Below are 15,739 nucleotides of genomic sequence, written 5' to 3'. Positions count from 1 at the left end.
CAAAGTGGGACCCATGTGCACTTCACTGACTGGAGCTCGGCGATGACGTGTCCGCGGCTGAGAGGACGTTCACGTTCCAAAAAAATAAAAAATAAACAGCACAGACATCCTGCCTTTATCATCAGTCTGAAACAAACAATAACACTGTACTTTAATAAAGAAATAAAAATCCACACGGTGAATAAAGAGCTGGATAATTTAATTCACATGATATTTATACGTTGTTTATATAGAAGGATTGCATTTTCAGTGAGTTGTGGACAATCTCACTTTTTAACAATCTTTGTTGCGGGGTGAAATGGGCGGAGTCACGCGCGAGCTTAATCAAGATGGCCACCTTCACTGAGAGGTAAGACAAAGCCGCTCCGCTGTTTCATCGTCAATTTATCAATTATTTCACATAGTAACGGTGAACCAGGAGGCCCAGAGATTATATATGCGGGTACGAGCTTAAGAAAACGTCCTGTTTTGGGGTTTAACGGCCTCCAGGGGACAAAAAACACAGTGGAAAAGTCCAGATCATCCTCAATTGAATTAGCGGCTTGATAGACAACCTGCAAGGTTAGCGCGATATCCTGGTCCAAAGAGGTGATTAACGACCACACTGCTTGGCGACAATCCTCACTTGCATAGCATGAAAGAGACTGCTGCATTATTGTCGTCAAATTAATCATTTCGGCCTCTTTCTATGCTATATTTCCAGATTTCCGTCTGAATGCTAGCTGTCTTTAGCCCACCTTAGCTGATAACGTTAGCTAATGCAGCCTCTTCTGGCATCAGATCAAATTAACATAACCCACCCGGATTTGTGTAAGGATTATGAAGGCAGTTTTAACGTGTGCCAAGGGGTCTAGCATTTAAAACAGGTAGTCTGGGAGGTACTTGTGTTCAAAGTATTATGTATACATTTCACACAGTGCGGAGGCTGTAGCAGGTTCAGGAAACGGGAAATGATTTAGCTGCTCTGCCACTACAACGAGCTCAAAGTCCTGGGTTATGTGTGTGTAACTCCTGTACACTTGCTGTAGTTTGGTTAGGCTTCTCTTCATGGGGCCTTGTTCAGCCTAATGTGAGTCAATGAGTTACAGAGGTGTGTGTCTACTAAATAAACCTTTAACCCTCTGAAGTTGAACTTGTTCTCCTTGTTTTTTTTTGCTCTGCAGGATGGCGCCTGTCTTGGTGCTCTGGCTGGCTGTGTGCCTCAGTCAGGCGTGGGCTGTGGACCGGGGTAACTTCAAGACCTGTGACCAGAGTGCCTTCTGCAAGTATGTGGAAGATCTGCCTTCTTATAGATAGTCATGTAAAGCACAGAGCAGGGTTCCTTCCTGCACATCCTTACAATGTCTCGAAGTGCATTGAATTCATCAGCTAAAAAATATGGCCTTAGTTGGTATTAAAATGTCTTAAATCAATCTTTTAAAATGCTAAAAAAATGGGGAGTAGAATGTTTTCTTTCTCAAAATAATTTTCACCATCTATATCTATATTTATATAATTTACTTAAGCTGCATGACCCTGATATGGGAACCAATTAATGAATCGCTTTTGTTACACGTAAACAGGCGCCAGCGAGCCTTGAAGCCCACTGAGTCTCCCTATCGAGCCTTGCTGGAGACCATGGAGCTGACCAACACCAGACTCACCCTGCAACTCATCAATGACAACAACAAGGTATGCCACACACTGAGAAGCACTTCGCAATGGGGGACTTGTAAGTGGATATTACAAATGGAAACGCCACCCCAGTCCCATACCTGTTTATGCAAATATGCTACAATCAATGCACAAGTTACCATATTTTCCCCGTGGTTTCAAAACTAAAATGACAAATATGGTGAAGTGAGTGTAATGTTAAAAAAGACCTCTGCTGTAGTATTTGAGAAAATATCGAAATTATTCTGTACCCTCCTGTGCCTCACCTCTCTCTCTCTCTCTTTAAGGTGCATCTGCTGTTGGAGCTCTACCGTCTCCAGGGCAACATAACCAGGGTGAAAATTAACGAGCTGAAGCCGCTCAAGCCTCGCTATGAGGTCCCAGACGTTCTCATCAGGGAGCCACCTACTGAGCCGTAAGTCTTCCCAAAGGGGTGTCACTGACTGCGTGGGCTGGCTGTGTGAGGGGCTTTGATACCGCATAGTCAATAAGAAATGGCTAAATGTGTGTAGTTCTGCATGTTGTGTGTCAGTTTCAATCACAAATATGTGGTACATAATGTATATCCTAAATTTGGAAAAGGGAGGAAGCTCACAAGGAGGAACGGGCGAGGGATCCTTCACCCAGGAAAGACAGATTTGCAAAGTTTGAATTGGAACTCTAAATAGAAAAAATCTTCTAACGGGAAATAAAAGACCCGACTTCGAAAGAGCCAGGCCTTTTCAGATAGTTCATTTTTTTTGTTGGCTACATCTCTCAGAATCTCAGTGAGTTCAGTTGTTCATTCTATCCTGTCCTCAAACTTCCTCTTTCTAAATGAGCTCCCCTCTCTCCCTCTCTCCCTCAGCCTGTCTCTCCTGTCTCAAGATGAGAACGGGGTGGTGTTGTCCCTGGGGGTGGAGTCTCAGAGGGTCATCATCAGTGCGCGTCCCTTCAGACTGGACATCATGGAAGGTAGCGAGGTGCTGATGTCGCTCAACTCCCGCGGCCTGCTGGCCTTTGAGCAACTGAGGATGCGCAAGGACACGTGAGAAAATCCTCGCATGCACACACATTTCCAAATGCCAGCCCTCTCTTGTTAATCCACGTCCTCCTCACGCAGTGGATGATTTTTTCTAATTTTTTTTTGTTCCCATGAAATGGTTTTGTTTTTTGAGTACTGTGTCTGACTCGTTGTTCTGTCCTCTTCTCCCTATCATCCTAGTTTCTCCTATAAAGTAACTAGCACAGTGGCTAGCGTGTGGGATAATATCAAGAGAGTATTCTCTAGGTAAAGACCCTTAAGATTTGTAAGTGTGTGTTCTGTTCCTTGTTCCTGCCCAATAGTGATAAAAGATAGTAGGGACTCCCATCACACCATGCACAGTGTTTACCCTCGAATACATGTGACGGAGGGGTGTGGGTGAGTGTGTGCATGTGTATGTGGAAATTTGGATCCAAATTAAAGGGAGTCAGTCCAGTCCAATGTGATCATCCTAATATATTTGAAAGATAATTTAAGACACTAAATGAGTTGATTTTCCACCTTATTTCATGAAACAAAGAAAAAAATCATCCTGAATAATGCTGGGTCGGCTGTGATTTAAATCTGCATTACTTGTCTTGTCCGATTTAATTAAATCACAAACATAGTGTGTCTCTCCAGCACATCTAACACTTCGACCGCATGACTGACTAACTGTGTTTGAAAGCTCAATGCGATAGATGAACAGTAATGCTAATGGTAGCAGGTGTGGACCAGTTTAGAAGACCCGTAGAGGCAAAACTTTTCTATCCTAACACACATGTAGTCTGTGTCCCACCAGATAGTTTGTGTATTGTTTACCAGTATTGCGACGCAGTTCCCAAACCCAACGGCAACACCTCTCTTTGTGGTTATGTTTCAGTTTCAGGAGGGAAGAATTCTCTAAACTAGGGCCTTTTCTGCAGTTTTTCTGGGAAAGTGCTTTCAGTCGAGCTCTGTACTCTCATTATAGCGGAAAAACAGCTTTTGTAGGCACCTTCCTAACCGTTACGTTTGTCGTGTATTGTGATAGTCTTGCACTGAACGATTCTTTGTGGTTGCAATTGAGGATGGATTTTACAAAGTGAAAGTGAACAGTAACAAAGCCTCTATTCATCATTGTATTGAGATCAAACAGAGCTTTTGCTGGGCTAATTATCAGCCTTGAGTGTAAGCACTGATCTAACTCCTATTATCTTTCACATTGTGGCCTGCAGCTCTTTGAAAAGCCAATATTCCTGATATGTTTAGAAACTGTAAAAGGGGAACTCGATTCATTTGACAAATCAGTGTCTGTTTACAGGTCTTCGGGAAAACTACAGCATATTTCTAAAAAATAAATAGAAAACGCTGGGTCAACTTCGGTTGGGACTGAAGACAGGAAGGCTAGTTTTTTACGAATATTACACACACCCAAATGGCTGAACTATGGGAAGTCAAGTTGCATCGTGGGTAATGCGGTCTGCCAGGTTCGGAAAGGGGAGAAGATTGCAAGGTCTAAAGCAGGGGTGTCAAACATACGGCCCGCGGGCCGGATCCGGCCCGCGAGATGATTTGATCAGGCCCGCGACCTGTAGAGCATAAATTTCTGAGTATGTCAAAAAAAAAAGTAAGTCTCTAGCCCATTCCTGTGAGGAGTTATGAATTTTTAAAGAAATAACCGAAATGCTCACTCCTGCCGCTAGGGGGCAGCCTAAATAAAAAAAAAGCACATTTTAGCAACGTGGGAAATGGTAAATGGCAATCCTGCTTCACCGCTATTAATGTTTCCTACAGTGCTTTATGGCAAAGTAAAAACCAAAAAAAAAAAAAAAAATTATTTTTAGTACATTTGTTTTATTACTTTTTTATAAAAATAAAACTATTTTTATTTTTAGTGCTGAACAATTAATGTACTAGCAAGCGTGGTGTGTCTGCGGCTCTGTGTGCGCAAAACGAGCAGGAGCATGCTAGTGTAGGCCTACAAGATTTATTTCCTAATTTTCAATGCTGCTTTATTTTTATGTTTTAAATTGGGAAAAACGAATTCCAAAACAACCAATAACCTCTGTATTTAAAAATAAATCAAAACAGTAGAAGTTGCACTTTTATTTAATTGTATTTTGTACAGTCTGCATGTTTGCACAAAATGTGTCCCTGTACATATAGTAAACAAAATTGGACAACTGTAAGGTCAGTGCCTGTTGTATTTGTGTATTCAAATAAACAGTTGTTTATTTCATTAGTGCACATTGGCATCTTTGAGCAAAATACCCCCAAAATTTTTGCTGCGGCGCTGCGCCGCACCTCCTATTCCCATGGCCGGCAGCAACCTTTACTAAGACATCTCCTGGGGGGTACAGAGATCCCTTGTGATCTGTGATAATGTAGGTTACAAATGTAGGCTGAGTGATAAAGCATATTACTGAAAAACAAAGTTAGGGATTTGGAGTTATTTTGCCATTATTTTACTAGTCCGGCCCACCTGAGATCAGAGAGGCTGTATGTGGCCCTCGAACCAAAATGAGTTTGACACCCCTGGTCTAAAGTATATATCTGCTCCTGCTGTATTGATTTTGATGTTTTTTTTAAAAACTGTCCATCTTGAGTTTGTCAATGTTACTTGTCACATTGCAATGCTACATCATTAGACACTTTTGTATCTCTTTTTTATCACTATTTGCCTGTAAATTTAGCTGCACAGACTCCTATCTCAACCCCCAGGAAACCCCACAGAACTTCCATCACAAAAGCCTTGTTTTTCCGCTGAAATGTGACTATGGCACGACGGACTTTCAAACCAAATTTTGGCACCGCTTGCATTTTTGCCACTGCAGATCACGCTTCGCCACAGCTGAGTGTGACTTGCCATAATTTTTAACAGCTCAATGCTGGTTTGTAGGACTCTTTGGTGCAACGCCATGGCCTTGATTACACCATGGAATACTGTTGGGATCCACTGTGTACCAGCTGGTTCTGTAAAGAGCCTTGTGGGTGTTACATGTCTCTTGAGTCCCTGTTCCATAAGGCCTAGCTTGAAATAGCCACAAGGTAGGGAGTTGCTCAGTCCCCTTTCTCATTAAAGTTCAAGTAATTCAAGACCGTGTAGAGCTTTTGTTTGTGTGGAGTCATGGGGCATTCGCCAACCTCCCCCATTTGTACGTCCCTTTACTTTAATCATAGTTATATTTAACTCCCATATATTGTCACTTGACTTTGCCGAAGTGACCGTTCTTTTTTTGTCCTTCCTTTGTCCTTCCTTTGTGCCATGAAGCAGTCAGGCAGACCCAGAAGCAGAGAAGAAAGAGGAGGCCGATTCGGCAAGCCAGGCCGAGGTACTACACACCAAAATAGATTTGATCTTTTTCCACACTGTGTCCCTGCATAGATCCTCTTTTTAAATGCCATTACTGTTCTCCCTGTTTGACTGTCAGACAGCAAAAGAAGAGGAAGAGAAAGATGAAGACGGTATGTGGGAGGAGACCTTTAAATCACACGCAGACGGCAAACCCAATGGTAAGTCCTCCGTATATTTTTAAGATATAGTTCATTTTAACTTAATTACCATTGCCATACTATCTGCATGTCCCCTCTAACTGATGTGTCTCTTCTGAATTTACAGGTCCATCTGCTGTTAGTTTAGACTTTTCCTTGCCGGGGGTTGAGCACGTCTATGGCATCCCAGAACACGCTGACACCCTCAGACTCAAGACGACCGAGTGAGTGTCGACAACAAGTCAAAATGAAGATCGTTTTTCCCAAATGACACATGCACAATGTGGTCTTCACACCACGTTGGATCAAACCTGAGTGTGTGTGTGTGTGTGTGTGTGTGTGTGTATTTTTCGGTTTCAGAAATGGAGATCCATATCGGCTCTACAACCTGGACGTGTTCCAGTACGAGCTGTTTAACCCCATGGCCCTTTATGGTGCCGTCCCGGTCATGTTGGCCCACAACGCCCACCGCACCACGGGCATCTTCTGGCTCAATGCTGCCGAGACCTGGGTGGATATCAGCTCCAACACAGCTGGAAAGGTAGGGCCCTCTTTTTTTTTCAGCAAAAGCATTGAAACTATATACGTGGTTTACAAATGCTCCACACCAGTTCAGTGCCTCACTAACTCATGTTTGTCTCTCCCCTAGACTGTGTTTGGGAAGATGCTGGATTATGTGCAGGGCTCCAGCGAGACGCCACAGACAGATGTGCGTTGGATCTCTGAAAGCGGCATCATCGACGTCTTCATTATGCTTGGACCAACGCCCAAAGACATCTTCTCTCAGTACGCCTCCCTCACAGGTAGGACCGTTCGTTCACACCCAAACACTTCACACCTTCTTAAACATATGTGTCCAGTCATTTAGGCCGAGTTCACGAGTATTTCATTCGCCTGTCAACTTCATACAGAAGTAAATATTATGCACTGGTGAAAATTCTAAGTGTAGAACATGTAAATACTTTGTACTGATTTCTGGCTGGCTACATTTTGCCCTCGACTGTGCGTAAAATGTACTTGTTAATTTGGGCTGAAAATCTACCAATAATAGTTTGACCACTTGCCTTCTATAGAGAAAGAGGTAATATTCATTAGTGCTAATTGCTAACTTGTCTTTTTTTTTATTTCAGATCGAGACACTTGTTTTATCTCAAACATTTAATGTAGATCAATGGTTTACGGGTTTATGGGGCAGATTGAAATAGACACTATTTTTTTTAATTAGACTATTAAATAGAGTCTTTCATTTAAACCTTGCTCTTTCACCTAAATCACATTCAACGGTATTTAATTCACTGGAGAGCCATAGATGTTCAGAGATTTGCTTAATTCCTTTAAAATCACCTTTTCATCCAAGTATTCACCAAAAATAAAGTTTGGGAAAAGTTTCAACCTTTTTTTTACCACCTGATAGCAGTATGTGTTATATTTGAAGCCTAATGAAAACATCAGCATTTGAGTGAACCTCTTTTATAGTCTAATTTTTCTCCTCTTTGTGTCTCCAATCAGGCACCCAGTCCTTCCCTCCCCTTGCCTCTCTGGCTTATCACCAGTGCCGCTGGAACTACAACGACCAGGAGGACGTGCAGGCGGTGGACGCGGGCTTTGACGAGCACGACATCCCCTATGACTTCATCTGGCTGGACATTGAGCACACCGACGGCAAGCGCTACTTCACCTGGGATCCACACAAGTTTGCATCGCCCAAGGAAATGCTGCAGGGTCTCGTGGAGAAGAAACGGAAGGTACATTATGACAATACCAGCAAACAATGTTAAGACTCACAATTATATGGCTTTGATCTGCAAGGTCCCTTTTTATATTTTACCTTTTATCTTGCTTGATTTTTCTTTCTTTTTTTCTTCTTGAATAGATGGTGGCCATTGTTGACCCTCATATCAAGGTAGACAGCAACTACAAGATCCATAATGAAATCAGCTCTCGGAACTTCTACATCAAGAATAAAGACGGTGGAGACTACGAGGGCTGGTGCTGGCCTGGTAAGACACTGAACACATTAACAATCAGCATAAAATCAATCTCTACATAAAGATAATATATAGTTTTCTGACATTCCTTTTTGTCCTTCCTTTTCTCTCTCTCTCTCCTTGGGACGTATGATGACCTTTAGGCAGTGCAGGCTATCCCGACTTCACCCGTGAAGATATGAGAGCCTGGTGGGCCAGCATGTTCGCCTATGATCAGTATGAGGTGAGTCCCCGAGCATGCCTTAATCTTTGAACTACATGAGCGAGATGCTGTAAGTCGCTGCTGTGTTCCAGCTTTCTATGAAAGGCAGTGAATGAAGACCTTTTCTTTGAAAGGAAAATATCACAAGCTCTTTTTTTGGGCATCAGCGTAAAGTCTCCCCACTCCAAAACTAAAACCCCAGTTTTCTGATTTGGCTACTGACTGAACTCTTTAGGAATCTGAAAGGATTTGTCAAGCTTATCCAATCTGTTTATGGATTTAAGAACAACCTGACTTTGAGATTTACATCCACAATCTCTATCCTCTCTCAAGGGCTCCATGGAGAACCTTTATACGTGGAACGACATGAACGAGCCGTCTGTATTCAACGGGCCGGAGGTCACCATGCACAAGGACGCAATGCACGGAGCCTGGGAGCACCGTGACGTGCACAACCTCTATGGCTTCTATGTGGTGAGTGCGCCCCAATCGTCCCTGAAATATTTAAGATAGTTCCCGGTAATGTGCTTATGCGTGACTGTAACTGCTGTCAAATGGTCCCCTGTAGTTGTTTCACGCCAGAAAATGACTGTTGAACTCAATTCCCAGTGTGTGTCGTACCACCCAGAAACGAAGAGCTGAACACAAATCATGTATTTGTATTATTGTTAACATATAAATGACCCTTAGCCATTAAACTTTGGCAGCTTTTGACAGCCGGAAATATATCGCACTATATGTTAAATTGACGTTTGCTACCATTTCCCAGCAGGGGGAATTGAATGTGGGACATTAGGATTGTAGTGTCATAGGTCAAACATAGCTAGAGAACATGGAGGACCATTATGTTCTAAAAATAAGTTGATTTGAGTGGAAAAAAAAAATCCCTCCGCTGATTATCCTTTGTATAACCTGCAGCAAATGGCCACGGCGGAGGGTCTGATCCAGAGGTCAGGAGGAGTGGAGCGACCATTCGTCCTGACCAGAGCCTTCTTTGCTGGGTCACAGCGCTACGGTAAGTCCTTTAGTTCTTGAAGGAATATACATTCAATTGTGCCATAAAACGGAAGCATTCACACTGTAGCCAAAGATTTGTGTATTTGTATTGATGAAAAGTGTTAAACCTTCTGTACCAGGCTTTTTAAACACAGGACCATGAGTGTTAAAGTGCGTTTGTGTCTGTAGGTGCTGTGTGGACAGGAGATAACGCTGCTGAGTGGGAACATCTGAAGATCTCTATCCCCATGTGTCTGAGTCTGGGCCTGGTAGGAATCTCCTTCTGTGGTGGTGAGTATTACCGACCTCTACACACTGCTGTTGTACTGCACGTTTCGTTTGTCCCTTTGGTTGGGCGTAAAATTACATGGAAAACTAGCCTAGAAAATCCAGACCCATATCTAGAACGATAGAGGGTCTGGCCACGATCAATAGTAATTCCCAACTCAAGGGGCGGCTCCTACGTGTGCATTTCAAATGCCACTGCACGCAGTTGGATAGCACTACAACCAATCGGAGCAATGAACAATGTGACGTATTAAGCCCCGTTCGTTTAGCGAACAGGGGGATTAACTGTTAAATTAATCTTTTGCCGTGGTCGGTTGGCAAAACAGAACATTCCACTTACTTGCTAATGAAAGATTTGAGTGCCGTCTTCCAAATCGTAAAGGGTCGAGGCCAAAGCCGTCTCAATCAACATATCCGCAGCCATCTTGATGTTTACTATCACGGCTTCGACGGGGCACTGTCGTCATCCGGTTACGTCCGCCCCAGAGCACCATACATAGGGCTCTGGCCTGCCCATATCAGATAGAACCAATTGAAACGTAGCTCAGGATTTCTTGACATATTTAATGAGCTTCAATGGAGAGTGCCCAGACCAACAGGCACAGCAAATTTCATTTGCCAGCGCCTAGTGGCAGGTCTGGATTTCCAGGCTAATGGAAAACAACATATTCAGAGAAATAGCTGAATAGTGTATGTGTCATGATATGGAAACTCCAAATCAACATGCATCTTTAATACCCATGGAACCTAGATCATAATATGCACATTATCTTACTATAACAAAGGGGTTATACTGTGCATCATATCCCTCATTGACATGTTGGTTTGTCCACCACTATTAAAGCGGTAAAGCAAGACTGATCTGTTTTTTTTATTCTTTTGAAGCAAAGAAATGAATGTATTCAAATCTGTGTTCTGTAAATAATTTGACTTGAGAATAGATCTCCCTCGAGTTGTTTATTCATGTTGTCAAGGAAGCATGCACTGATAAACTGCTAGAGGGTATTACCATGGTGATGGCACAGGTTCCCAGGGTAATCTAGAAGCAGTCTGATATTCTTTTAAAGGGACACTGTGTAACATTTTAAGTAATTTATTAGCTAAAATCAATATCCTCATTCATAAATATGTCTTCATTAGTGTAAAATCACCTCTGCCAATAATCTGAATTATCCTCCTGAGCGGAGAATTACAAATATTAATATTACATTTTGTACATTGAGCAGGCAGGTCTTATGGAGGCATCCATGTTGGTTGGAATGTCATCAGGTGCATTGTTTAGAATTGTTCTTGTCCTTGAAGGCCACTGTAGCTTCTGTTATTATTCAAGTATGCAACGCTCCCTGGGTAACCCCACCCCTTTTGAATAATAACAGAAGCTACAGTGGCCTTCAAGGACATCAACAATTCTAAATTCTAAACAATGCACCTGATGACATTCCAAAAACATGGATTACTCCATACGACTTGCCCGCTCAATGGACAAAATGTAACATTAATATTTGTAATTCTCTGCCCAGGAGGATAATTCAGGTTATTGGCAGAGGTCATTTTACACCAATGAGGACATATTTATGAATGAGGATATTGATTTTAGCTAACAAATTACTTAAAATGTTACAGTGTCCCTTTAAGCTTTTAGTAATTATTATCTGTTCAAGTGTTTTAATTTCACTGCACCTGCATTAAATATAGTACATTTTAGTTGAAAGGCACACATTTGATTTTCCTCTTGTTCAAACCATGAACCATGATCTAAAAATAGATGATCTTAGAAGGATGACGTGTACTTTTTGTTTTTTTCTTCTTCTAACACCTCGCCCTATCTGTCTTGGTAGCCGACGTTGGTGGTTTCTTCAAGACTCCGAGCACTGAGCTGCTGGTGCGTTGGTACCAGACGGGCGCGTACCAGCCGTTCTTCAGGGCCCACGCCCACCTGGACACCCCCCGCCGTGAGCCCTGGCTCTTTGGTCCTGAGAACACTGCGCTGATCCGCGAGGCTGTGCGCCAACGTTACACCCTCCTGCCCTACTGGTACCAGCAGTTCTACCACACACACCACACCGGGGAACCCGTCATGAGGTGAGGAAAGCCTGTGGAAACATGTCCCTTTCACGGTATCATCAGCTAAATGGATTCATTTTTAGTTAAATCCAGCATGTACAGATATCTTTACCTGCTTGTCTGCAGTGAAGAGGTGTGAATTAATTGCAATGAGTATCATGCATAATATCCCCATGCACTAAAATACATTGTGGTGTTGGTTTGAATTCAATGTAAGTTTCAATAATATGCTTTGATGCTCAACAATATTGTGAAGTCATGTTACTCAGCTCTGTTCACACATGCATCTCTGTCCCAGGCCACTGTGGGTGGAGTATCCTGAGGATCCTGCTACTTTCGCTCTGGATGATGAGTTCTTGATCGGTGAGGGAAAAAATACAAATATTACGCAATAACTGTGTACTGTAAACAGTACTACTGTGGTTCTTGTTTTGATACAATGATGGCATGTATTAGTGTGGATATAAACTAGAATGATATGGTTCGTAATATGATTATCAGATCCGCTTACATATCTCAACTGACCCACAGGGAGAGACTTGCTGGTGCACCCAGTTACTGAGGAGGGAGCCAGGGGTGTCACCGCCTATCTGCCTGGCAAAGACGAGGTAAGAGTCGCATAGCTTTAACACATCTCGGTTACTTCAGATTCTGCACTGAAGAAATCTCATCCTTGTGTGTTCGTGTTCGTTCCTCAGGTTTGGTTTGACGTCCGCACCTTCCAGAAGCACAACGGGGCCCAGAATCTTTACATTCCTGTTACCATTAGCTCTGTAAGACACACAAACATGTACACAGTACTTTCATACAGCACTTAATCACAATCACACCCCAAAGCCCCCCACATCTGTTTAATGTCATTTTTCTTCGTCCTACTTTTTAGATCCCGGTGTTCCAGCGCGGCGGCTCCATTATTCCCAGGAAGCTTCGGGTGCGCAGGTCCTCCACCTGCATGGAGCACGATCCCTATACTCTGTTTGTGGCTCTCAACTCCCAGGTAACTCGATTGTACCCATAACAGCTGCGATGCACAACCGGCAACCACTGTTATTCTGACATGTTTGCATTGCGTTACTTGAATTTTCTGACTTCTCATTTGGCAGAGAGCTGCAGAGGGTGAGCTCTACATTGACGACGGCCACACCTTCAACTATGAAAAGAAGGAGTTCATTCGCAGGAGGCTTTCCTTTGCCAAGAACGTCCTCTCCTCTGTGTGAGTAATGACTGCTCTCCTAGTACAGATCAGACCTTCATCGTGCCACAAAAAGATACAACGATACAGGCTTTCTACGCAGTATGGAATTACATTTTAGGCATTTCCAAGTCTGGAAGTATGAAAAAAGAAATGGAAAATTTTTTGTGTTTTAAGACTATTTCCACACACAAATATATAGATATAACGCTATACACCGGTCGGATGATGTGTAATAAAACAAGCTGGCTGGAGGATGGTCTGTGGTTATCATTGAGACGAGCAAACCCTTCGCCCATGCATAAATTGACCTAAACGTTGCGCGACTCTTTAATTTCTTTCGAGCGACACTAATCAAAAGTGTAAAGGGACCGACTATGAACCTTTTAGTTGGTCTTGAGTTTGGGCAAAGAGATTGTCATGGGCCAATGCAAGTTCTCTAAGGGCTGGCTACAGAACAGTTTTTTTATATATAAAAAGCATCTAACTCTTACTATTCAAATGCCAAATATGGACTTAAAATCTACAGAGAATCCTAGAAATTCGAGTCAGGAAAAGTATGAGATTTTGAAATGGAAAATGTAATAACCCCGATTTTTAAATGCAATAAAATGTTTGTAAAATAAAGACATTAAAAGTGCTGATGCTACACAAGAAATACAAATCGGAGTAGAAGGTTCATGTGAAACAATTCAGTGAGGAAACATGCATGATAAGGGTTATTTCTTTTTCATTTTAGTGCTTACAGGAAATCATTATTTTTGTCTCTGCTCCTCTCCCACAGTAACCTGGCTCCAGATGCCCAGTTTTCCACCCGCTCTTGGATTGAACGCGTTGTCATTGTGGGGGCCAGTAAACCTAGTAAAGTTTCCCTCATGACTGCTGGTGAGTTCCATAGACGGCACATGTTGGGGGCAAAACAAATCTTTTTACCATGGCCGTACAGAGCCAAATGGTCCTAAATCTGTATGTTTGAGTGCCAAATTTGTTGATAAAGGTCATTGATTTTTTTTAAATTTATTTATATAAATGTGTGAAGAAGTTCAGGGGTGAAAGTCGGTCAGGAATCGGCTGTGGAAAGGTTTTTGGTGATGATTTAATAATGTCTGTTTTCTCTCTGTTATTCAGATGGTCAGGAGAGCCTGATAGAGTTTGAGTTTGACGCCTCCATGTCAGTGTTGACGCTCCGCAAGCCCGGCATGAACGCAGGGGTGGACTGGACAGTGACACTCCAGTAACCACGGAGACGGGAGCAGCAGGAGGAGAAAAATGACTTGACTGCATTAAAACAGAAAGAGAAAAACTGACACGAGGTGCAGACACCTACGACTTACTAAATAAACCAAGATGACTGAATAGCCACCATGGAAAATAAAGGACATGAACACACAGACTCAACACATAAAATACACTGTTTTCCTACCTACACATACACACACAAACACAAACACACTCTTATATAAACACACGCAGACCTGTAAGTCATACTGAGCCACATAATGTCTCTGCCATGTCCCGTTTGTGTTCAGTCACATTGTAACACCTAACAAAGAGGGTTATAAATAGATAATTATGTTTGTCACATTCTGTCAGATGACATTTGGGCAACTCAAATCATGTCTTGGTAAGGAATCTTTGGGATAGAGAAACAAAACATTTGATTTTCTCTTTTTCTTTTTTTCTTTATCGTCCACTTTCTTGTTTGCCTTGGACAAAAGCTCACTGTGTGGGGGTGGGGGTTGTTTAATATATTTAAAAATGAAGGTTCACTTTCAAAGCACATGCTCCACCTGCTGGTTGGTTCCCTCCTATCTGTTTCTGACTGCAGTTTCTTCAAAAAGACAAAAAAAAATCATTCCATTCCTCTTTTTAAGCACTAAAAGCCGCCAAGAGCTTGACCTTCTCTCATGCCACATTTCATGAAATTTGGGGAGGGCTTGCACGGCTCTCGACAATCTCTACTTTTTTTCTGATGCCATAAAAGTAATAGAATTTGCCACGTTTGTACACCAGTCTTGGCCAGTCCGTTCTTGTTGCGCCTTTCCTTAAGTTTGTCAGCGATTTGCATTTGTGTGAGTGGAAAGATTCATTGTGTGTGGGAATCGCTTCGGGGGACTGAACCACTGATGTCTGCGGATCATTCTGTTGATGTGCTTTCTTTGTTTTTATCGGGTTCTTTTTCCCAGCGTTTGTTTACTAGATTATTTTTAATGCACTTGACGACGAGGGAGAAGTTTAAAAAGTTTAGATTTATATGTGTTACTTTTAGATGTCGGGACTGTCTAGGAATTACCAGTGTCACTTGGATATTAATGAACAAGTCAGATCTAATCATTTAAAAGGTGTTTTTGGAACAAATATGAATTTCCTCTGGTTCCCACGGAAAACAAATGTTAAATGCACCATGAGCTGTCATAAATATTCAATTGATTATCTGGAGGCTCTTGGGTGTGTCCTGACTAGTCAATTAAATCATCTGACCTTTTTAGGGGTTTTTGTTCCGAGTTTTTCTTCTTGATTGTTTTTATGATCATAAATGTACATGTTGCTACAGTTTTCGATGGCGATGGCTTGAAATGGGAAGTGAAGGAACAGACTTCAGCTGTCAATCAACGTTGTAAGATGTACTCTAAAAGATGAGACCAAGTGAAAATAAAGTTGACCAAATGTTAAATGAGTCTGCTTTTGTAATTTAACAAGACAACTTTTTTTTTCACGGAATGGATTGTATTTATATTTGTTTGGTTCTGTTTCACACTTCTTGAATTAAGAGATAGATTACTACAATAGACACTACTTGGCCTACAGTTGCACTCAGTATGTTAAGAAACGGAGACTGAAAACTAGAAGAAAGGAACATCTTGATTAGAATGTACACC

At 42.1% G+C, this 15,739-nt stretch overlaps 1 protein-coding gene across 3 annotated transcripts; it reads left to right on the top strand.

Moving 5' to 3' along the window:
- Positions 1-329: 329 nt before the first annotated feature.
- ganabb (glucosidase II alpha subunit b) lies at positions 330-15,534 on the top strand (the record flags this gene model as incomplete). Of its 3 annotated transcripts, XM_080035690.1 has the most annotated exons (25): positions 330-349; positions 1,164-1,265; positions 1,563-1,671; positions 1,941-2,068; positions 2,501-2,680; positions 2,858-2,923; positions 5,910-5,970; positions 6,070-6,151; positions 6,258-6,354; positions 6,491-6,671; positions 6,780-6,933; positions 7,640-7,875; positions 8,004-8,130; positions 8,262-8,341; positions 8,654-8,794; positions 9,239-9,335; positions 9,506-9,607; positions 11,443-11,686; positions 11,967-12,031; positions 12,200-12,276; positions 12,367-12,441; positions 12,552-12,665; positions 12,772-12,881; positions 13,645-13,745; positions 13,989-15,534. In XM_080035690.1, the coding sequence occupies 25 exons, from the start codon at positions 330-332 to the stop codon at positions 14,096-14,098; spliced, it is 2,859 nt and encodes a 952-aa protein (XP_079891816.1). In that variant the 3' UTR covers positions 14,099-15,534. The 3 variants fall into 3 exon arrangements, with proteins under 3 accessions (XP_079891816.1, XP_079891818.1, XP_079891817.1); XM_080035692.1 differs by lacking the exon at positions 2,858-2,923 and having other exon boundaries at positions 337-349; positions 5,913-5,970; XM_080035691.1 differs by lacking the exon at positions 2,858-2,923 and having other exon boundaries at positions 337-349.
- Between the last annotated feature and the right edge of the window lie 205 nt (positions 15,535-15,739).

Source organism: Ammodytes marinus, assembly GCF_949987685.1.
Source record: "Ammodytes marinus genome assembly, chromosome: 10".
NCBI classification, from domain to species: domain Eukaryota; kingdom Metazoa; phylum Chordata; class Actinopteri; order Uranoscopiformes; family Ammodytidae; genus Ammodytes; species Ammodytes marinus.
The sequence above is the reverse complement of the archived record's forward strand: the minus strand, read 5'-3'. Positions and strand labels throughout refer to the sequence as shown.